Here is a 22,676-nt window from a genome sequence, read left to right on the forward strand (position 1 = left end):
CGCATACAGTACACTCTCTCTCTTTCTCACACACATACACACACATACGCACATACACACTAGTTCTATACAATATTTATACACATACAGTATACTCTCTCTCTTTCTCTCACACACACACACACACACACACACACACACACACACACACACACACACACACACGCACATACACACTAGTTCTATACAATATTTATACACATACAGTACACTCTCTCTTTCTCTCACACACACACACACTAGCAGCAATATTTGCAATATACCGTATTTATTCACAAATACATACACACACACACACACACTCACAGACTCGTTGTCAGGTGCCACACATTGAACACTGCGTCACTAACTGATTTTTTATTTGTCTTTTCAAATAATAATAAATTCAAAACGTGTAAAGCATATGTGTCCCCCATATCTTGCAGATGCGACTGCCCGGCTCCTCTAACAGCGCCACCCTGATCGGCCTGACCCCCGGGGCGTCCTACAACGTGCTGGTGGAGGCCCTGGACGGGCTCGACAAACACACCGTCATGGAGAAGGTCATCACCGTCGGCAACACTGGTAACGTAACTTTTACCTGCCTAGTTGAAAGAGTAGTTCAGTACGGTGGCCCTGAGGTGCCAATAATACTTCTCATTGTTTTTTTTTTTCTGCATTTTTTTAAACCCATATTCTCTTATGTTCAGTTCCAGGGTCGGTCCCGGTGAGCAGGGACGCGTGCTACGACACGTTCACGGCCACGTACCACGAGGTGGGCGAGGAGTGGGAGCGCATGTCGGAGACGGGCTTCAAGCTCTGGTGCAGGTGCCTGGGCCTGGGCAGCGGTCATTTCCGATGTGATTCATCCAGTGAGTGCGATTGAATGAATGAAGCTAATGCTACGCTACGCTATGCTATGCTAACCCCGTGACGTTAGTGGCCGACTCTGCCGCAACAGAGCCACATCTGGGCCGTAGGCTACCCGTGGCCATTACGGCGTTAAAGTCACCGCAGAGTCTGCTGCTAACTGGGGTAGCATACTTCTTAACACCTCCAAACACACTAGCAGCGGTGCTTCTCTGGCATGGGCAGTGTAGCAGAAAATACTTCAAATACTGTGGGCTAGTAATGTAAATGTAGACTAAATTAATTACAATTGATCATGACGAGATAAGCCCACTATGGATAATGTAAAGATCATATACAGTAGGTATAGTTTATTTCAGATTGAAAGGTCTGTATAGTGATCACATATAGTTTAGCAATGTAGCTGCCCATGCTAGCTCCTCTGTGCCATGTTTGTACTGTTGTGATCCTCAAACATGGCTGCCAGCTGGAGGCCAACTCCAGAGCGGATCTGGGCCACATGAGACCCAGATCCGCCCCGGGGTCGTCTCCTGTCTGGGGGAAAAGCAGAGGAGGTCACGTACGCTCAACACCTCAGGTTTGTGTTGTCAGCCGATAACCAGACGACACCAAAGCCCTGAAGGTCACCTTTAATGCGTGTGTCAGTGTGGAAAGGTCATAGGGCCACTTGCTCCATGATTCTGTGTGAATGAGGGATGAATTGAACAATCTCAACCTTTTTCTCTCCCCCTTTGAGATCCAATCCAGGCACTGCACCTTTAATAAGACCAATAAATGTCAGATATATGTATGTCCTGACCATGTTTTTTGTTGTCTGGTTACTCTGTTGTTATCCTATGTTGTGATGACCGGAGCTAAAATGGCCGACTGGCTGGCTGTCCCCTAAGCTTTATGATAGATGAAAGACTGACCATTTTATCTCTAAATCTCCCACCTCCTACTTTTACCCCCTCCCCCCCAAACAGAGTGGTGCCATGACAACGGAAATAATTATCGCATCGGTCAGAAGTGGGACCGTCACGCCGAGAACGGTCACATGATGAGCTGCACCTGCCTTGGCAACGGCAAAGGAGAGTTCAAGTGCGAACCACGTAAGTCCCCACCTGCCTTAGTCATGTTGTACTTATAATGATACATATACAGTAATAACCTGTGTATTATTGAGGTCCTTTGACCGCAGTTCCTATAACTACAGTAATTTTCTGTGTATTAGCCACATTGTTTATAAGCCGCAGGACAGTGGTTTATGCAAGTTAAAAGAAACAAAACCATATTAATACCATAATACCGTAACTGCCTCCGTGTATTAACCTCATAGCTGAAGACATTTTGCAAAATCAATGTATAAGCCACGGCTAATAGTTGGGAAATTACGGTATAGACAATCTGCTGTGTAAAGCATTGCAGCTATAACTGGTTTAATTCTCATACCACCGAAGCTAGAGGTTAAAAACTAAAGAAAGAGCAAGATCATCCTTTACATCATTAAACATTATGGGTGCCTCTCATGTAAAGTTTATACGTCCCCCCTCGCTCCTCGGGCCTCGATCCTCACTGATCTACATAAAGAAAGATACAGTAGACGAAGGGATAGACTATCGTTGTTGCCGCTCCATCATTCTTTATGTAGATCAGTGAGGATTGAGGCCCGAGGAGCGAGGGAGGACGTATAAACTTTACATGAGAGGCATCTTATATGTCCTCAATGTTACATCATTTACATTTGCCTTCATTCACTTAGCAGACGCTTCTATCCAAAAGCGGCTTACATGTTGTTAATATTACAAGGGCAACCTGGGGAGCAGTTTGGGGTTAAGTGCCTTGCTCAAAGGCGTAATGGTGGAGGCTGGGAACATTAAGCCCACTTGCTTTTTGTTCTGCACTGTAGATGAGTCCACGTGTTACGATGATGGAAAGATGTACCAGGTGGGAAATCAGTGGCAGAAGGAGTACCTGGGAGCCATCTGCACCTGCACGTGCTATGGAGGACAGCAGGTGTGTGTGTGTGTGTGTGTGTGTGTGTGTGTGTGTGTGTGTGTGTGTGTGTGTGTGTGTGTGTGTGTGTGTGTGTGTGTGTGTGTGTGTGTGTGTGTGTGTGTGTGTTTTAATACAATTTTAGTTTCAGCTCATAAGTATACTCCTGATGAATTATATGGGTTTATATAGGGTTACTACTGTACTTCTATGTGTGCAGGAGTGTGTGTGTGTGTGTGTTTTTGCTGTACGTGTTTACAACTACCATCATGTTGCTTATGTAAACCGGGTACTGCCCCCTACAGGGCTGGAGGTGTGAGAACTGCCGTCGCCCTGGCGCTGACATAGACGCCGACCTGCTGCAGCCCATCCACACAGATGCCTTCGACCGCTACAGAGAGAACGCCCTACGCAAACTGGTGAGTGCTCAGCTCCAAAGACCTTTCTCAGAAACTCCCACTAGATTTTTTTTTTAGTCTGTTAATACATCAGGCTTCAGAAATGCACACTTTCTCCTGATAAGTGAATCACATTATATTGATGCAAGAGAGAAGATTACTTGTACATGACTAGCAGCTTGCAATGTGCCTCTAAAAGTGCAAGCAAGACCAAATAATAACCACACATTTGCAAATGTGAATAGTTCAAACGCGTTTACAATCAGTGATCCAGATGTACTGTATATCAATACCAATGCCTCTCCTCTTTCCCTTCCACAGAATATCCAGTGCCCTATTGAATGCCTGAGACCAGACCTGCTGGCAGATGCCCAAAGCCCAACCGAATAGTGTCCCTCTCTCCCTCCACTGCTAACTTTGTGGTGAGCCTATATGTGAAGGAAGTTTGCCCCCATCCACCCCTCCTCTAAAGAATAAGAACAGTACCCCATCCCAGCTCCCTAAAGCAGCCTACAGTACATGGTGTGCATGACCTCGGTTTTCATCTCCTCACCATCACAAGTCCTGACTTCTGGAGAAACTGGATAGTTGGGAAACAAGATGGCCGACACCCTCTGCAGTACCCTTGTTTAAGTGTGTCAGGCCTGTTTTGTACTGTAGTTAGTACATTACCTAGGAATAGTGAAGGTTTGGCTGGTGGGTCTAGGGAGCCGAGATGGGAACTGGACTAAAATCTTTACGTCTTCCTTTCTGGTTCTAGTTTATGGCTTAAACCAGATCACCGCCATCTTTATCCTGCTGCACCTTATTTTACACACCTGCCTTTTGTAGTAGGAGGCCCTACTACATCACATCCTGTTGCATCATCATCACTTCCTGTGTAAGAAGTATCGTTATTCACCTGCTGGGTTTCCCCCCTCACACCCACACCCTCCAGGCCCCGCCCCATCCCCTGAAGCGGCCAATCGAGAACGAGAATGCACAACTGACCTATGCAGTGAAGTTTAATTTAGTGCCTTACAGTATTCCCTCTCTGAGGATTGGTCAGCTGAAGGATGTTCATTTTCCAGCCCCTTTTAAGATGACAGAGTGCAAGCGTGGAGAAGTGATGATGACTATTAAAAACAAAATGAAACTCCCACTTTAGTGTTTTAGTCAAAGATTAGTCATCTCCTCAACCCATCCCTCAGTACTGGCCCAAGCAGCCTCTAAGACCCCTTTACTGGCCAGATGATAGAATATAGACTTTGACGTCAAGAATATAAAAAGAGTCTTCAAAATCGAGCACTGACTTAACATGCTAGTCTTGATGCCTCAAAGACAGCTGGTATTCATTTCTCTACAAACTGATTGGTCATATTCCAAAAGTAGTCCTGTTTTTTGTTTTGTTTGTTTGTTTGTTTGTTTGTTTTTTTTACCCGGCAACAGCGGAAAGCACTGTGGTTTTATTGATGGATGAACTAAGTAGAGACACTCAACTGATATTGACTTGGTTTTGTGTTATTGTATTTGTTGTTAAAATTGATTTCATGTTTTTTATTTGTTTTTGGTTTTTACTTGTTTTTATTTATCCCAATATATGTTTAGCATTTTTTGTTGGAATGCAAATCTTGGGGTGTACACTTTTTTATATTGTAGGTGCCAAAGTCTAAACTACTGTGGACTTAAAATCCTTTTTAATAAAGTTTTACAAAAAATACTTTCTTGGCGTAATTGAATTTTATCACTTTTTAACCCTTAGATGCATAGGCTACCAATACCTACACTCTTCCATGAGTGGGGTCAAAAATGACCCCAATTAGAATGCATGCGTTTTTTGCTGTAAACTCAAATAATGTCTCTCATTTTGGTTAAAGATGATGATTTTTATTATATATTTGTCTAAAATGTTTTTATTTCATGTTGGACATATTGATGCATCACTTTTTATTAACATTTTATTACAAAACAGCTTTTAGATAGGCAAAAAAGGTAAACATCCTAAAATTATCTCAACATAGGTGAATAGGGTAAAAATTTTAACTTAGAGATATCTTCATGAAACTTTACCAGTTGAATACTCACATAAATAGGAGAGAAAAACGTATTGCAAGTTTTCTGTATTTATGTTTAAATATGCTAATTAGGTCATGTCTAATTAAATATGCGCTAATTTGCATATATGTTTTGATGCAAAGAATCTGACCATTGGAAAAAGCCAGGTTGAAAATATTTTTTTTGTAGTGTTAATATATCAAATAAAAAAACATTTACAGAGGTGATTATGAATATCTTCTTTTGTTATCCTGTAAATCAGAAGGTACTGCCAATTGGCTTAAAAAAATGGATTTTTGCCCTATTTTTAGGCATAAAAAGTCATACAAATCAGGCCAAGAACGCTATATCAACAAATCCCTCTGTAAATATCGCTTGGTGAATTCTGCTTCACAATTATAGGAAGAGCGGACATCGAAGGATCAAAAAGCGACGTCGCTATGAACGCTTGGCCGCCACATTATATGATGATACTTAGATTTATGTTGTTGTGTAAAAATAGCCTTCAGGATGGTGAAACTGCTGACATGAGATGTGATAATCAACAGTAAATGTATACCTGACTGCCACAGTTGATAAAAATCAAAAGATCCTAGGGTTAACTTTTGAAATTCCATAGAAAATGCTTGGGGTCATTTTTGACCCCACCTATGCGGATCGGTGGTACTGATACAAAACATTAAATTACTTTAAAAATATAACAGTTAGACACAAATCCAAATGGCCTCATGTCAAATACAACCTATTTGAGGAATACATAGAAGGTTAAATGAAAAAAAATTAAAATGAAGAAGATACTGCAAGAAAACAACCTCTGGGGTCATTTTTGACCCCACTTATGCATCTAAGGGTTAACAACTTGAATGTGTTGTCCGTAATTGCGATGATGCCAGCAACGTGTACAATACCGGTCAAAAGTTTGGGGTCACTTAGAAATTTCGATTCTGCTCCATTATAGACAGAATACCAGCTGAGATCAATTGTATTGTTAATTCAGGGCAGCAGTTTTCAGATTACATTGTGTGCCCATTATCAGCAACAATTCATCCATTGTTCCAAAGGCTGAGAAAACATTAGAAATCTCTTTGTTTGTCACATTCCTTGTCTTCTTCACACCCTGTTGATGGCTATGGAAGCTATGAGAAGATCATCGTTTGTTTAGTGAATTTTATTTTACCAGATTACATGACAGAAAGTAATGAATTTAATGTGTGGTGGAAGTTTGGAGCGTGTCTTATCTTACATTTTTGTAACAGATAGTCACACTCCAATTCTTCCACTGTCGCAAAAATAAGAACACAGCTGAAGATGAATTGACATTTTCCCCACGCCAGACAAGGCCTAAGTATTTTGGGTAACGCTTTACTTGACGGGTTCATTCATAACACATTCATAACAGCTGTCATGAACTGCACACAAAGCATTCATGACATGAAACATGACTCAGACTCAACATTCATACCAACACTTTCATGAATGTGGAAGACAAAGCAACAAAAACTTGTCAAAATAAAAGTCCAACAATCTAGTAATCCATATACAGGGTATTATGAATCCTCTCCAGCGTTTGTAAACATCTCCTGAATATTTTATGAAGTCTACTTCAAATGTCACTTTACTATACGAGTTGTGAAGTATTCATCATATTGGGAAGTGAACTACTGACCATCTGTGGACCTCTGAATGGTTGGACCAGAGAGGGTTAAAGCGGATCTTTGGTTGGACATTTGTTTTATATATATATTTATACAGTCATTGTGTAGACAATTATGCATTCTTCAGAGGTTACTATCATAAAATAAACAAACAGACAAACAAAAGATTAAATTCTCCTGGACATTGGACTTCCCCGTTAACTAAGATGTGACATGATCAGGGGCCTGTACTACGAAGCGGGGTTACTGGCTTAGCTGGGTAACTTCGAGAGTAAGTTGATCACGTGTGGCGTAACTTCCCGGTTAACCCGTACTACGAAAGGTGGATAGGTTTTAACCTAGGTATGCTGCCATGGCAATTTACGCTGCATCTCAAACCTGCTCCGAGCAGGTTATGATCTTGGTTAACCCGAGGTTTGCGGTTAACCACACCCCACAATGTCGACGTAGGCTACTTTGAAGATACATTATTGGAGCGCAAATTGTAAGCGCCTCTCTTCGCAAGGCGAGGGTTTTTAAAGACCGCCAGAATCTTTCTCCATATAATATTCTCTATGAAAGATAGCCTATACATTCTCAGCCGAGGGAATTCGTTGCATTTGTCAGCTGATCGAGGCAAAGTGGAGGCTATAAGCATTGGCAATATAACATATTTTCATAATTAAGAAATATTAATGCAAGCTAGGCCCATAAACCTTCTGAATGTTTTTGAGTTTCATTTTCACCTGCTGCCAGCGGCACTGCCGTTGCATCTAAAACGTTCACAAGATAGGCATACACTAAATCAGGCAATGGGGCTAAACATTCAATTATCCTGTATTAATATTTATTAATATACATGGCATGAATTGTGTTGCATCTGTAGGACTCGTATGAACTCAAAATGTAGGCTATTTATTTCAACACATTTCAGACATTCTGCAAGCTATTAATCCTCCGTAACACATAGGCTATTTAAGGAACATGAAATAAAACTTTACTTTCATATATCCGATCTGCAATAGCCTACGTGCCAACAGCCTTGTCTTGCTTTGTTTGCTGCCGACGTATTTGATGTATCGTAAAGTGGGTTTTAATTCCTCGCAACTTTTTATAATCATTGCGCATTGGTTATCCGTAAAATAACGTGATCGCGTCATCATTAAAAGTGATGATTTGCGCAGCAACCCGCCCATTTTATGTGAACGCGCACCAACTCCGATGAGGTTAACCCCAGTTCAACAAATCAACTTCTTACTCAGCGTCGTAGTACCGATTAACACCAATGAAGATAACCAGGTTTTGTCAACCCCGGTTTAGCAAAGTAACCCTGGGTTACATATGGGTAGGTTGAGCTCCCTTCGTAGTACAGGCCCCAGGTTGGCTAAAAGAAAAAAGACAGGAATGATGCTTTGCGATCGTTGGACTTTTATTTTGACAAGTTTTTGACATTTTGTCTTCCACATTCATGAAAGGGTTGGTATGAATGTTGAGTGATGTTTCATGAAACAGCCATGAATGCTTCATGTGCAGTTCATGACAGCTGTTATGAATGTGTTATGAACGAACCCGTCAAGTAAAGTGTTACCGTATTTTGTAACTATAACATTTGAAACTTAACAAGATACACATTATCATCAACTAACTAAGATTGTAATAATAAATATACTTTTTTGTTCTATCTCCTCAAAAGTATTTAGTGCAAAATTGATTTGTAAAATTCTAATCACTGCATATTATAGAGTATCCAACATGCATGCATAGGTATCAGTGTTTGAATTCAAACTAAAGCTCCCTCTCACACTTTCATAGGTATGATCTTCATGGGAGACCAACTAAGGAAGCATGGAAACACTCTCTCAGTGAAATAGTTTTTGAACGTGTGCAAGTGTGTGTTATTATCAGGGTCAGAGAATGACAGCTGTGACTGTTCTCCATCCCAGTTCAGATGCACTCTGACCCTCTTGGGTTTCTGCTGCACTGTGAGGAGAGTCTCTGGCTGGGATGGGGAGAGCGCTTTGTATTCCCCGTTAACGTGACCCAGCCTCCAGACGCCACTGGTGTGGGAGTGGTGCCCCTTCCTCTGGCCTGACACGGTCTTCACTCCCAACTCCCAGGATTTGCATTCGTTCACCTCCACGTCCCACCAGTGGCTCCCTGTGCTGAAGCCCATACAGCCCAGCACACAGAGGTTTCTGTCAAATCTCTCGGGATTATCCGGAAGCTTCTGCTCGGCGCTGAGTCTAACGCTGGTCAGGTCTTCAGACAGCAACAGTAGAGGGTGTGCAGTGTTGGGATCCAGAATCGCAGGAGCTACAGGGGAAAGCGCACACACACACACGCACACATTCAGGCAGGGTGCAGATGATGAGGATAATGATGGTTGTGATTATTCATTCATCTCCATTTTGTCTTCAATACGGGAAAGGAACACAATCAAATCCTTAGTACTTCAACTTCAACTTCCTTTGTGACTCATCATAGTTTAATATGAGATTAAATTGATGAAATATGAATGTTCTTATTGTTGAAATCAAAAGACCTGGAGCTGGTTGCACCAACAGGGCTTGAGTCCCTCTGCTGTGGGGCCTAGACCTCTGTGTGTGTGGGGGGGGGGGTGGGGGGGGGGTGTACAGTATGTGTGTTTTAAAGGTATACTCACTGTATTGGACCCTGGCTTGCATTCTTTTCCAGACTTTGAATTCCAGGTTGCCCAGGTGCTTGGCCACATCGATCAGAGCTCCTGAAACCGTCTCTGGATCCTGCAGTGTGCACTGGGCTCTGGAATAACATTCAGGAGTCAGTGCTGCTGTGGGTTTGGGTTCAGAACCACAAAGAAGAGAGAAACAGGAGGGAAACCACTCACCTTTCCACTGTGCTCTTGTAGTTCTGTAAAATGTAAAAGGTTTATGGATTAAGCATCTTTGGTAAAGCTTCTAGATATCTTAATTCTGTAGAACATGTAAAGTGTGTGTGTGTGTATGTGTGTATGTGTGTGCGTGTGCGTGTGCGTGTGCGAGTTTGTTTAAATTGGGTAATTTAATTGTACAATTCTGTCTGGATTTGACCCATGCCTTTTCATTGCTTCACCACATGGGGGCAGTGCCAGAGAAGTTTCGTGCCGATCCTTCTGGAGAAAAGGTAAGCCTCACCTTTGACCTTTCTGAGGCTGGAGGACCAGACACCTGCCAGACTAGTTTGAGTTTGATGATGTTTTGTTCTGGCACACCTACAGTATACCTACACACTTACACACCCTAGTTACTCCCCTTAGTCTCTGTAATTTGTGAAGATCTGGTTGTGACTGAGCTGGGAAGGTTATTGGGATGCAACCGAGTGTGAGCTACTGTAATGGTGTAAATTGGGATCTTTCTCTTCTTCATCTCATGATGGACATGAGGTTTTCTCTGTAGACTCCATGATCACATGTTAAGAGATTCACTAAGAAATGTATCAAGCCAGAGCCTGAACTGAACTGTGTGTGTGTGTGTGTGTGTGTGAGTGTGAGTGTGAGTGTGAGTGTGAGTGTGAGTGTGTGAGTGAGTGAGTGAGTGAGTGAGTGAGTGAGTGAGTGAGTGTGTGTGTGTGTGTGTGTGTGAGTGAGTGAGTGAGTGAGTGAGTGAGTGAGTGAGTGTGTGTGTGTGTGTGTGTGTGTGTGTGTGAGTGTGTGTGTGCGTGCGTGTGTGTGTGTGTGTGTCATCTCATGATGTTTTGTCTGTAGACTCCATGATCAAATGTTAGAGATTGACTAAGAAACATCAAGCCCGAGCCCTACCTGCAGGAATGGGATGTCATCAGCTCCCATCTCCTCCTCTATGGCTCTGATTGTGTCTGTAAGAGATGAGATCTCTCTGTTCATGTTCTCAATCTTCTCCTTCATCATCTTACTCTTCTGCTTCTCTTCCTCCATCAGTGCAGCTATCCTGGTTGCCTCTTCTTCTCGTAGAAACCGGTACAGCTTCTCAAACTCCTCCTTGATCTGTTTTTCTGTGTGTTGGGCCTGCACCTGTAACACCACATGTCATCACACAATGGTGTCTTAGGTGATATATATGACTCTTTGTTATGATTGTTTGCCTAGTATTGTTTTATTTTAGATCTTACTCTTATGTATTGGGCAGTTTCGTCACAGGCTGTTTTAGCCTGAGCAAAGCTGTCCAACTTCCTCTGTAAAGGCTGCAGTTTGACCTTCAGGTTTTCCTAGAATAAGGTCACCATTATTAAGGACTTGAAGGCAATGAGTCAACATGTGTTTCTATGTTTTTGTGTTATCTGTGTGTGTGTGTGTGTGTGTGTGTGTGTGTGTGTGTGTGTGTGTGTGTGTTTTGTGAACACAGTGGTTTCAACTGCACTCAAGATAAAACAATGAGTGTAATTCTAACAGTTCTGATGTATAATATGTAGGCTACAGACTTCTGGATAATCTGTTTTGTATAGCATGTACAAATTTATGGATAAAATGCAATACAGTAATGTCAAATTACAGTAATTTCCCGCATTTAAGCCGCATTGTGTATAAGCCGCAGGACAGTGTTTTATTCTATTTAAAAGAAACAAATTGATACCATATTAACTGTCCCTGTGTATTAACCTCATAACTGAAGAAATTTAACAAATTCAATGTACTGTATAAGCCGCGGCTAATAGTTGGGAAATTACGGTACGGATATGATGCCACCTAATGGATCATAGACACAAACACATTGATTGCAGCATAATTCTCACCCTGCGCTCCAGTGCAGCTTCACTGATGGGTCTGAAGTTGTGCTCCGTATGCAGTTTGGAGTCACGACACAGCACACACACAAGCTGTGTGTCGTCTTCACAGAAGAGCTCAAGTTCCTTACGGTGCAGACTGCAAAACGGTTCTCTTCGACTCTCACACAGCTTCTTTAGAACCGGATTAAGAGGATACTCATCCCTTGAGTTCCTTCTCCTACAGACTGGACATTCTCGGGATCCTTTGGTTTCGCAGAACTTCTTAAGGCAGGATTTGCAGATGCTATGAGTACAGGTTAGAAGCACAGGATCCTTGTAGAAGTCACAACACACTGGGCAGGACAAATCCTCCTTTGAGAAAATTCTGGAGCCCATTTCTTTGATAGTTCCCTTGAAGCTTTGCCTGTATCCACTGGAATCAACTCCTCTTGTAAGCACGAGTCAGAATCCTGAAAGTTTAATCTATAACTCACAAACCATATAACAGTCAGCTAAAACTGTTCCTTATAGCTTGTTTTCATAGAAACTGTTACACATTAATGACTAAAGTGTTCATTCAAACTACTAGACCACAAGTTGTAAAACTACTATAGTGGCATGGGAAACTAACCTTAAGAGGTCATTCAGTTTTTTTTTTCTTAGAGGGAGTGGTTCTGCAAACGGTGGCTGTCTACTGGTCAGTGTTGCTTGTGGGATGGAAATGCACTTGAATCTTTGTGAAACCTGTTCTCCCTGTCAGTCTGGGCACCGGTGTCACCGATGATGTGATTTTCATGTTTATTTTAGTCTGAAAGTTTCAGACCTCATCAGGTATAAAAGCTATTTGTCACTACCTGTTGCACTCACCTTGTACGGCAAACCTTGGATATTCCAGAATTACTTTAAAATCACAAAACACTAAATACAAAAATCTAAAACGAAAAAAAAAAAATTGAATAATGAAAAGTCTTTAACTTTATAGTGCAAGTGTACACCTGTGGCAGATTTGCAAGAGTTGACCAAGCAGACCAAGTTTATAAGCGTGGGCGTCTTTGACAAATGTATCAGGATCACATCTGTACTATAGCCTTTATACAGTACGTGAGAGTACTGTATGTGAGAGGTTTTTCTAGCTAATCTTGGCATTGTACAGTAAAGGTGACAGTTGAAGAGTCTGTGCAGTCATTGTTTAGGTATGTGAGAGGTGCATATCTTGGCTCAGGGTGTGGGGTAAGAGGCCGTGACGCGGTTTATGGTGGAGCAAAGCACGTGCGGTGGAGCGAATCATCGGACAAACTGTCAACCAGACAGACAACCTCATAAACCCGGGATCCATTCCAGAGTTAGAGTGAGAGATTAAATAATAACCAATTAAAACAGAGTAATAACAACAAGACAGAGCCTGAAACACAAATACACATTGCCTACTATAATTACTAGAGGCAATAAATCACTAGATAAAGTATCACTTTCCCATGCAGGCAAAAAGACACAAATTCAGAAGTGGTTTTGCCGAGACAGTTTCTATGGTAACAGAAAATCACCACTTGACTCAGGCGCCAAATAAAAGTAGTTAATGCACTAAACAATATTGCAGTGGCACCGAACTTTGCACCTACTTGTAATTTACTGTAACTTTATTAAACCCTTGTTGTACCTTCAATGGTGTAAGTTGCTTTGGATAAAGGTGTCAGCGAAGCAACTTCATGTAAAATGTGACCCCGCAAGGCAAAACCAGTTGCTTTGGTAAAATTTACAAAATTAAATTATTGTGCCTATGCTCACATGAAAGGCCATAAACTAAGCTTTCCAACGATATGTATATCGAGGGTACTACAAAAACTATCGCTTGGATAACCGCATCCAAAGTTGACAAGGTTCTCCCATCACGATAAGCCAGAACAGGAGAAAATCACCTTTTTAAGCTGTAAGCGTCGTGGACAACGGGAATGGCTGTTGTAAATGAATGAATCTTAAATCGTTAATGGGCAAATATGCATGATAATCAAGTCAGAAGGCATAGAACTGGCTATGTGGTTGTACTTGGACAGCAACATTGATCAAAACGTTGCCCTATACAACACAACTTTAAAGGTTTCTGATTGCAGAGCACTGCTCGGGTACAGGTAGCCTAATGTCACTGGTCTCCCCTGTAGGACAGGTTTCTGCCCCTGGAGACTTATAACAGTAAAGACTCATTAGGTACTAAATGTCATATGCCTTTTGCCTGATATTCCGTGAGCTGTCCTTGTCAATGTTGACAGCGTTAACTTTCCTAACAAACATTAGACGTCTGATGGACATGCACTATATGGCGTCCGTTGGTCCATGATCAAATCTGGACCTCTACACAACATCTAACCATGACCTCACTTGGACGTCACTATGCAGGTCAACATTTGAACATCAGACCAGGTAACTTTTTTGGACATCATGTGGACATCTTAAACAGGTGCAGGAAAAGTCTGCATCCTCAGGGGACCAAAATTGGACGTGCAAAAAGACGTTGTTTGGATGTGTCTTTGCGCAGTGTGTTATAACATCAGGGCTTTCTTGACTAAAAAATGCTAACCAATTCCTGATACAGGCTGTGTGGTCATCTCACAACTCAATTAGTGTAACACCCTCCAGTCGGGCTTAACAGCCTGAAAGCCTTTCAGATTATCCAGAACACAATGATGCGTCTGGTCTTCAATAAAAAGGACATGCTACCCCATTGCTCATTAAACTCCACTGGGCCTTTGGTCAACAAAGCAAGGGTGTAATCATAATATACTTTGGACATGCATCCCCCCCATACTAGAAAAGTTAAATGCAAATCAATCATTTTATAAATCCTATATTGATATCTGTTTTAACATTCTCTATGATCTGTTGGTATATATTTCATTGTAGACAAAGCTGCAGAAATTAAGCTGGTATCCTTTCAATTTTTGTGAAGTTCTGCACATTCTAACATAAATTGAGGAAGCAGCATAGGAAACTTGTCATTTACAGCTCTTAGAATCATGTATCCCTTTTTAACGACACACTTCCTGCAACGAGGTTGGTTGTCTCTGAAACTTTGCTTCCTCTCTTTAGTCACTAGAGCCCCTCTGACTCTCTCTGAAGTAAGAAAAGTGCGAGAAACAAAGAGATACTTGAATCTGCAGTTCTCTGTTAGATAATTAGGTACAGATTACAGAAAAATATTTATATATTACATAGTGTGTTTTCATCATGTGGTAGTTTGCCAGAGATACATGTGACTAAAACAGTTTCTCAAGATCAGGTACGAAAAAGAAAAGTTGGTCAGGCGTCAAATTTAGGAGGAAATGGCTTCAAAATCAGAAGAGGACTATTCCTGTCCTGTGTGCTTTGACATCTACAAGGATCCTGTCCTCATGTTGTGTAGTCACAGTGTGTGTAAAGTCTGCCTGCAGCGGTTCTGGGAAGCCAAAGAATCCAGAGAGTGTCCAGTCTGTCGGAAACAAAGTCCAATGGACCCTCCACCTAACCTGGCTCTAAGGACCCTGTGTGTGGCGTTCTTACAGGAGAGAAATCAGAGAGCTGCAACAGGCTCTGATGTGTTTTGCCATCTGCATAATGAGAAACTCAAGCTCTTCTGTCTGAAGGATAAACAGCCTGTGTGTGTGGTGTGTCGAGACTCCAAAAAACACATTGGCCATAAGTTCCACCCTATAGATGAGGCAGCCCTTGACAGCAAGGTATGTATTGAGATGATTATATACTTTTTAATATTTGAAAATAACTAATATTAACTGTAGAAAAACATGTCCCATTCTGCAGCCACACGTACTGTACCAATATTGTACTCTCGCTATTGTACTCTCCCTCAGGGTTTCTGCCAAGTGGCCTGTTAACCTTTCTAAACTGTTCTTGTAGAGTTTCATTCATTGGACTAATTCATTAACGTTCATTGGACTAATTCATTAACGATTGCATTATGTTATATGTCCTTAATTTCTGTGAATATTTTCAGCTATGCTGTAAATTATGTGTCTATATTTTTCACATTGTAATAATCAATTGGTAGATGTTGAGTCATATGTTCATTATGCAATACTTTTCCCCGCGAAAAAGTTCAGACCGTAGCGGAAGAAGAAGGGGAAGTTAGTCATCCTGTGCTGGCGTGCCTGCACCATCAGGCTACTCAACAACGAGATGCATTCTCCTGTGTGTGTATTCACATCACACAAGTGGGCCTACCTTATCTTCCCAAATCTGCACAGCATCCCATTAACCGCATAACAGTAATTTCCTGCAAAGTAAACACATAATCAACACTAGACAGGCACACATTTTGTTTGAGCAGGAGATGGAACTAGATGTACCGTAAAGTGGTACAAATTATGACCGCCACTTAGTCCTGCACTTTCTCTCCTCTTCTTGGAATCAGTCTTGGAAACATCACTCGGTCTCCTCTGAGTTCAGCTGAACAGGCAAGTTTAGGAAAGGGGCCGTGTTTTTGCGTGTCGCTAGGCAATGTCCTGTGTTTGACCTCGGACCTCCGAGACGGATGCATAATAGAAGACACTGTGACTTCCTGTTTAGCGACTTTTCTGCCAGTTTCCATTTGCTTTCAGGGGCAAATGCTTTTGATTTTTTTTTGGCCTGAAGATGATCTGTGCCAGATTTAATCAAAAACATACTCAATTTGGTGGCGCTGTGGCGCAGCAGGCTACGGCGCCCGTACCACTTACGGGTCTGAGTGCCCATGGGGACCCGGGTTCAAATCCGGCCTGCAGTCATATCCCAATCCCACCCCATCTCTCTCTCCCACTTGTTTCCTGTCTACCTCTTCACTGTCCTATATAATAAAGGCAAAAAGGGCAAAAAAATATACTTAAAAAAAAAAAAAAAAGAACATACACAATTTGTGGCCTGTGAAAATGTTTTGGTATGTCTGATGAAATCTAAAATGGTGGCAAGATAGATTACCTTGATGTCTGAAGTTTATTTGTGTCAGCCTTAAGAACTCCTACAGTGTATGCGTAATTATATACACTATATTGCCATAAGTATTTGCTGAACTGCCTTGATTCCCATATGAACATCACATAATCCATAGGGTTTAATATGACGTCGGTACACCCTTTGCAGCTATAACAGCTTCAATTATTCTGGGAAGGCTTTTGGAGTGTGTTCATGGGAATTTTTGACCATTGGAAATATAGTGTCTGTGTGTGTGTGTGTGTGTGTGTACAATTTTCAATTTTGTGTTTAATATGATGTTCATCTTGTAGTTCATGTCTCACAACAATATTTTGTTTGTATTAATCTAGGAGGAACTGAAGAGTAAACTGCCACTCTTACGGAAAAAACTGATGGCCTTTAAAAAGGCAAAGTTAAATTGTCTTGAAACAGCAGAGCACATTGAGGTGAGAAAGATATACCTCAAACCTCACAGAAAGACTTACAAGAGTGTTAATGGTGACATAACTTACAATAACCAATACACGTTTATCCAGACTCAGGTCCAAGACACAGAAAAGCAGATCATGCAGGACTTTGAGAAACTACACCAGTTTCTACAAGATGAAGAGAAAGCCGTGATAGCTGCACTATGGAACGAAGAAGTGCGGAAAACTCAGATGATGAAGAAGAAGATTGAGAAGATGAACAGAGAGATCTCATTTCTTTCAGAGACCATCAGAAGCATAACAGAGAAGATGGGAGCTGATGATGTCACATTCCTGCAGGTATTACTATCAGTTACAGTTTTTCTCGATTGTTTTGACCTGCTTAAAGAAACTGGGATCCACTTGGTCTTCATTAGCCTTATATGCTTACCTCCCCTTTTTTATTTTTTTGCCCGAAATTGCACATCATCTGCTTAGGAGGGCATTGCTCCTATACAGTACGTTGGCCTATAATCAAATGCCTGGTTCTCTACACACGAAACAAAGCACCAACAATGTACCTGTTTGCGAATCGAAGTGTATTACAGAAGACTGTTAAGTTAAGAACACTACCAGCTCCTCTCGAGGGATAATCCTAGCCTAAGGCAATTGTGACATGGATCTTCACGTTCCTTCGTAAATCCAGTTGGTAAGTGTTCTTAGCAGTCTTCTGTTATAATAAACTCCGGATTGCGAGCTACATTGTTTGTGCTTAGTTTTATGTGTAGGGACCCAGAGCAAGCTACTTTGATTGGTTTGATGCTGTTTTGAGCAATATTAGTGGTTAAAAAATGCTATTTTGAAAGCGTTGCTTACTGCCTCTGGCCAATCCACTGTTTGCAATTTTGGCTTTTGCTGGTGCTGTCTTCACAACTTAGTTGATGTATCTCACCCTTTGGTCCAAGAGTTACACTTTAAGAACTCGTAACAGCTGTAACCCTTCCAGCTCCTCTCAAAGAAAAGTCAGTTTGTGTTGAACACAATGCAAAATGAGGGACCCCACTGAAGATTTAATTAAACATTCAACTATTCCAGAGTTTGTATCATTTGTTATTAACTCATATCTGGCCAAACTGCCACAAACAACAAAGTTTGCTCCTTTTTTTTGCATCGCTCAATGGGCTCCTTTTTTTTTATTTACCTCTGCCAAGGAGGTAAATGTTTTCATCTGGGACCGGCGTTTGTCTGTCTGTTTGTTTGTCTGTCTATCTGTCTGTCTGTTAGCAAGATAACTCTAAAAGTAATGGATGGCATGACTCAAGGAAGAAACGTTTACATTTTGGGAGCGATCCGTGATTCCGTCGGGATTCCGGAGCCGTTTATGTATTTAGCTTAGTGGTGTAATGGCATGGTATGGCCACGTGGTGGCGATCTGAATAGTTTAGGTTCAAATGTATGACAACCTAGGAAGAAGAAGGCAGGCGGAGGTAGCTGTGCTCTCTGAGTGCTTTTCTAGTTTTGCATTGCGTTCGATAATATTCAAATACGCAAAAACACACCGGCTCTTTTTAAAGACTCAACAACCATTTTCATTGATTCAAAGGGACAACATGTAAAAAAGAAGCATATTTTGCATCAAACCAATCAAATAAGCCTGAGAAATGTAGGCCTACTAACTCTGAAAATGAAAGGTTGTTCCTCAACATTGACAGATCGGTTTTTAAGTGATGATGTAATAATGGGATAATAAATAGTTTTCCGGGTCCAACGGCTTTCAAACTCACATGTTATTCTCCAAAATAAACTATTATTTTCTGCTATTCTGACTAGCCTTTAAGAAAATTGTCATCTTATACGGACTTGTTGCCTCAACCTAATCAAATCTATATTTTTCGCGGAAGCCTGGACGTTACCCATTCATATATCATCTGGCTGCATAGCTACAGTGATTACTTTGTTAAAGTTTAGCGATTTTGTTTTAAACCCGCTAAAACGAAGGTGGTGATGACAAAGTTTACAAGTAGCAAAACCCGTCTGGCTGCGCTAATAAACGTATTTTCACAAAATAGCTGCTGGGTCCGTGATGTCCGACTTAACAACCGAATAGCTGCTAGGGCTCTAGGGTTAGATGGGGTCATATTTATTCTTTAGAATGCTTACTCTAAAACGGATAGTTCCGGTCCTTGATTGTGATTGGCTGAATCACTCCGCTTCGTGTCGTGCCTAACAACGCCCCTTAGCTGTTTGATTATACAGTACAGTCAAAGATCCTCCGCTTTATCCCTCTCTGGTACAGTATAACCCACGGCCTCTTGGGGCTTATTGCTTAATTCTACAACACTCTAAGTACAGTTTTGTCTGTATTTGTCTGTAACAGTATTTGCTGAAGGATAATGAATAGAAACAACTCTCATTTTCATGAATTTTTCTGTGGTTTTTAGATCACCATTTGAAATATAAAAATGTGAAAATAAATTGCTATTAGTTTGGGTCAGACCTTACTTTTCCTGGACTTGTAACTCATTGACTTCGCTCACTTATACAGTCAATGTGCATTTGGCCTCTTTGATCCGTGCTTGAAAATAACAACACAGAATAGAGGTGGTATCTCAGATGGATAATGCATAATTGCTAATTGAAGACATGTGCAAAGGATCACACAGACTATGCAAAGTAGTATCCAATGGATAATTCAAGAAACAGTTAAACAGCCAGCCAGACACACACACACACACACACACACACACACACACACACACACACAGATATTTTATGAACATTGGCTCACTGAACATTGCACATATGAACATTGAAATTGATTAAAACAATGATCCATCTATTTCCCTCATTTTTCAGAACTACAAGAGCACAGTGAAAAGGTGAGAATCTGCCTCCTGTATCTCTTCTCTTCGATTCTGAACCCAAACCCACAGCAGAACTGACTCCTGAATGTTATTCCAGAGCCCAGTGCACACTGCAGGATCCAGAGAGGGTTTCAGGAGCTCTGATCAATGTGGCAAAACACCTGGGCAACCTGAAGTTCAGAGTCTGGGAGAAGATGCAGAAGATTGCTCAGTACAGTGAGTATACAACTTGGGTCAACTTATTGCAGGCAAACATACACATACCAGGTCACCTGTAAATACAAATATGTCATGTATTTATTTGCTTGTTTGTTTCATTTGAATGCACTAATGTACAATAAAAAATAATGTTGTCAAATGATGCATTGTACAGGGTTCCCACTGGTCATGGAATATCTGGAATATCTGAAATTTTGGAAGGCCTATTTCAGACATGGACAGTCAGGGAATTTTGTTTAGCAGTTTGAGATTTACTTGTCACAATACATTAATACAGATATTGCCATACAGAATTGGCTTTACAGCTTGCTTGTGTAGCCCAACTTAGTTCAATATTCAATGCCCATTTATTTATCGCCTACTCTAAAAAAGTAAAAGATTCTTGATTTCCAAGCTGCTACTCTGAATTCATTAGTCGTTTATTGTACGAAAATTCAGGGGTTTTGTCAGGGAAAAGTCATGGAATTATACAGTTGACTAATTTAGGGTTTAGACCAAAGTTTTGCTACAAGACGAGCCTCAACGTTCTAAAACCCTGCAACATGCGACTAAACATGTTGAATGCTGTGCGACAGCTTGCAACTACGTGCAACATTTAATTCACACCGCTGCAACTCGGTCTTGTTGCGTCGGGAATATTTGATGTGAATTGGGTCTTAGAGTGGGAACCCTGATTGTACTCAAAGCTAGTCTCAGGCTAATTTACATCTACACTTCTCTGACTAATTATCAATTTATCTCTTGACTTTAAAATTCAGAGATCTTAGCAGTAGGCCTACTACTGTAATAATGGACGTCATTCATGGCACTCAGTGTTCTGGCAATGTGTATGTTCTACCTGCAGCTCCTGTGACTCTGGATCCCAACACCTCAAGCACAGATTACATCCTGTCTGATGATCTGACCAGTATAAGATGTAAGAGGCAGCAGCTTCCTGATAACCCAGAGAGGTTTAAAGCATTTCCCTGTGTCCTGGGCTCTGAGGGCTTTGACTCAGGGACTCACTGCTGGGATGTTATGGTTGGAGACAGTACAGGCTGGGAGGTGGGTGTAATGACAGAATCATCCCAGAGAGAAGGAACATGTTTGTCTGACAAACGTCCCCTTGAATTGTTAGACAGAATGTCTAGAAAAGAATGCTGGTTTGTTCATTGTGATCAAGGTCGGGCAAGTTTGCAAAGGATGAATCATACACAGTCATATAATTGCCACAAGGAGAACCCACAGCCAACGAAGATTAGAGTGCATGTGAACGGAAGAGAGGTGTCATTCTATGATCCATTGAATATTAAACATCTCTGCACTTTTCAGATTTTCACAGGGACACAGAAAAGTATACATAGAAGTTTATATGATCAGGTGAAAGTGTTTCCATATTTTAAAACAACCTCTCGACTGGAGGTCTTGCCAGTGAAAGCCTCAGTAATAGTAGAGCAGCTCAGACAAATACTGCCAGACTCCCGCTGGACAAGGTATCTGCAGATTGTTGATCAACAAATTTAATGACTTTTAAGACCTTTTTAAGACCTCTAAGAATAAAAATGAAGACCATTACCACGGCAAAATGATATAATAACTACACTGTAAGCTAGTTGAGCAACAGTGCAAATAGTCAGTGCATATTTTACCAACATAGAGTGCATGTCAGGCAACTGCCTTCTCAATACTAATAATACTGTTATAAATAATGTACAGTGCAGAATCAAATTAAATTGCAAATGACAAATTAAACACGGTCCAAAAAAAGTCAGGAGTCCGGACTAACTTTTTCTTAGTCCACTATAGCACAAAATGTAGGTGCACCCACATTTTTCATTGCATTACCTTTAACGCCAAAATGTCATCTTTTTCTCACATTTCATATCATGTGATTTTTTTAACAGCAGTAAGGTGTAGAAAAGCTTTTTCTTTATTTGAAACACAATTATATATATATATATATATATATATATACTGTATATACTGTATATATAAACAGTGCCCTCCATAAATATTGGAACACATGCTAAAGTTGACTATAAAGAGGAATATAAAACATTGGGAATAGAAATTGGGATTTTCTGTCTTGTTAGACAGGGGTGTGCACTGGTGAAATAGCGTATCTTTCTTTCATTCCGCCCAAATCAAATTTAATGCTGTCCAGATGAAATTGAATGCCACCTTTCGAAAATTTGTGAAATATGATCGATTTTAAGACCTTAAAAAACATATATATTTTAAACACTTTTTAAGGATCTGCGGAGACCCTGCAGGAAAGACATGCTGATCTCCATAACATTTGTTGACATTATTTACACATACACAAATTGATGAATGCACATGAAGCTCTGCTAACAAGTTTTCTGCTAATTATGTTTTCTGATGACACAGGTATCCTGTGTCTCATGTCTGATACATCAGATGCAGCCATATACAAACATAGGATTCAAATCTTTGTTCAGTGGAGTGACAAACATTTTCTCACACTCAGCACTGAAAAAAATAAATTAGATGATTAAGGTCCTTGACCACAAATCCATTCAAAATAACTCGCCTGTAATTATCCATAATCAGAACATATAGCCCAAATTAACTCCTATACAGGGCATTCACACTGATAACAAACCGACACTGAGATTAAGATGTAAATCAACAATGCTAGCAGGCTATGTGTCCTTCATAGAT

General features: G+C 40.9%; 3 protein-coding genes across 3 annotated transcripts; 2 read left to right on the forward strand and 1 right to left on the reverse strand.

The window, feature by feature from the left end:
• Window positions 1-2,802: 2,802 nt before the first annotated feature.
• On the forward strand, window positions 2,803-4,914 carry LOC134078744 (fibronectin-like; the record flags this gene model as incomplete). Its single annotated transcript, XM_062534873.1, is given in 3 exon segments — window positions 2,803-2,844; window positions 3,129-3,242; window positions 3,543-4,914. Coding segments are annotated over 3 exon segments (225 nt in total), but the record flags the coding sequence as incomplete, so codon positions are not given.
• Window positions 4,915-8,317: 3,403 nt separating this feature from the next.
• LOC134078741 (E3 ubiquitin-protein ligase TRIM35-like) lies at window positions 8,318-12,164 on the reverse strand. Its single transcript, XM_062534868.1, has 6 exons — window positions 11,615-12,164; window positions 10,994-11,089; window positions 10,665-10,895; window positions 9,756-9,778; window positions 9,552-9,670; window positions 8,318-9,202 (listed from the first exon to the last, which is right to left on the reverse strand). Exons 1-6 carry the CDS (start codon window positions 11,981-11,983, stop codon window positions 8,688-8,690), a joined length of 1,353 nt encoding a protein of 450 aa, XP_062390852.1. The 5' UTR covers window positions 11,984-12,164; the 3' UTR covers window positions 8,318-8,687.
• A 2,673-nt stretch (window positions 12,165-14,837) lies between these two features.
• On the forward strand, window positions 14,838-21,837 carry LOC134078734 (E3 ubiquitin-protein ligase TRIM35-like). The gene is made up of 6 exons (XM_062534861.1): window positions 14,838-15,294; window positions 16,873-16,968; window positions 17,059-17,289; window positions 19,786-19,808; window positions 19,891-20,009; window positions 20,857-21,837. The coding sequence occupies exons 1-6, from the start codon at window positions 14,902-14,904 to the stop codon at window positions 21,513-21,515; spliced, it is 1,521 nt and encodes a 506-aa protein (XP_062390845.1). The 5' UTR covers window positions 14,838-14,901; the 3' UTR covers window positions 21,516-21,837.
• The last annotated feature ends 839 nt before the right edge of the window (window positions 21,838-22,676 follow it).

This window comes from Sardina pilchardus, chromosome 4 (genome assembly GCF_963854185.1).
Source record: "Sardina pilchardus chromosome 4, fSarPil1.1, whole genome shotgun sequence".
Classification (NCBI taxonomy): domain Eukaryota; kingdom Metazoa; phylum Chordata; class Actinopteri; order Clupeiformes; family Clupeidae; genus Sardina; species Sardina pilchardus.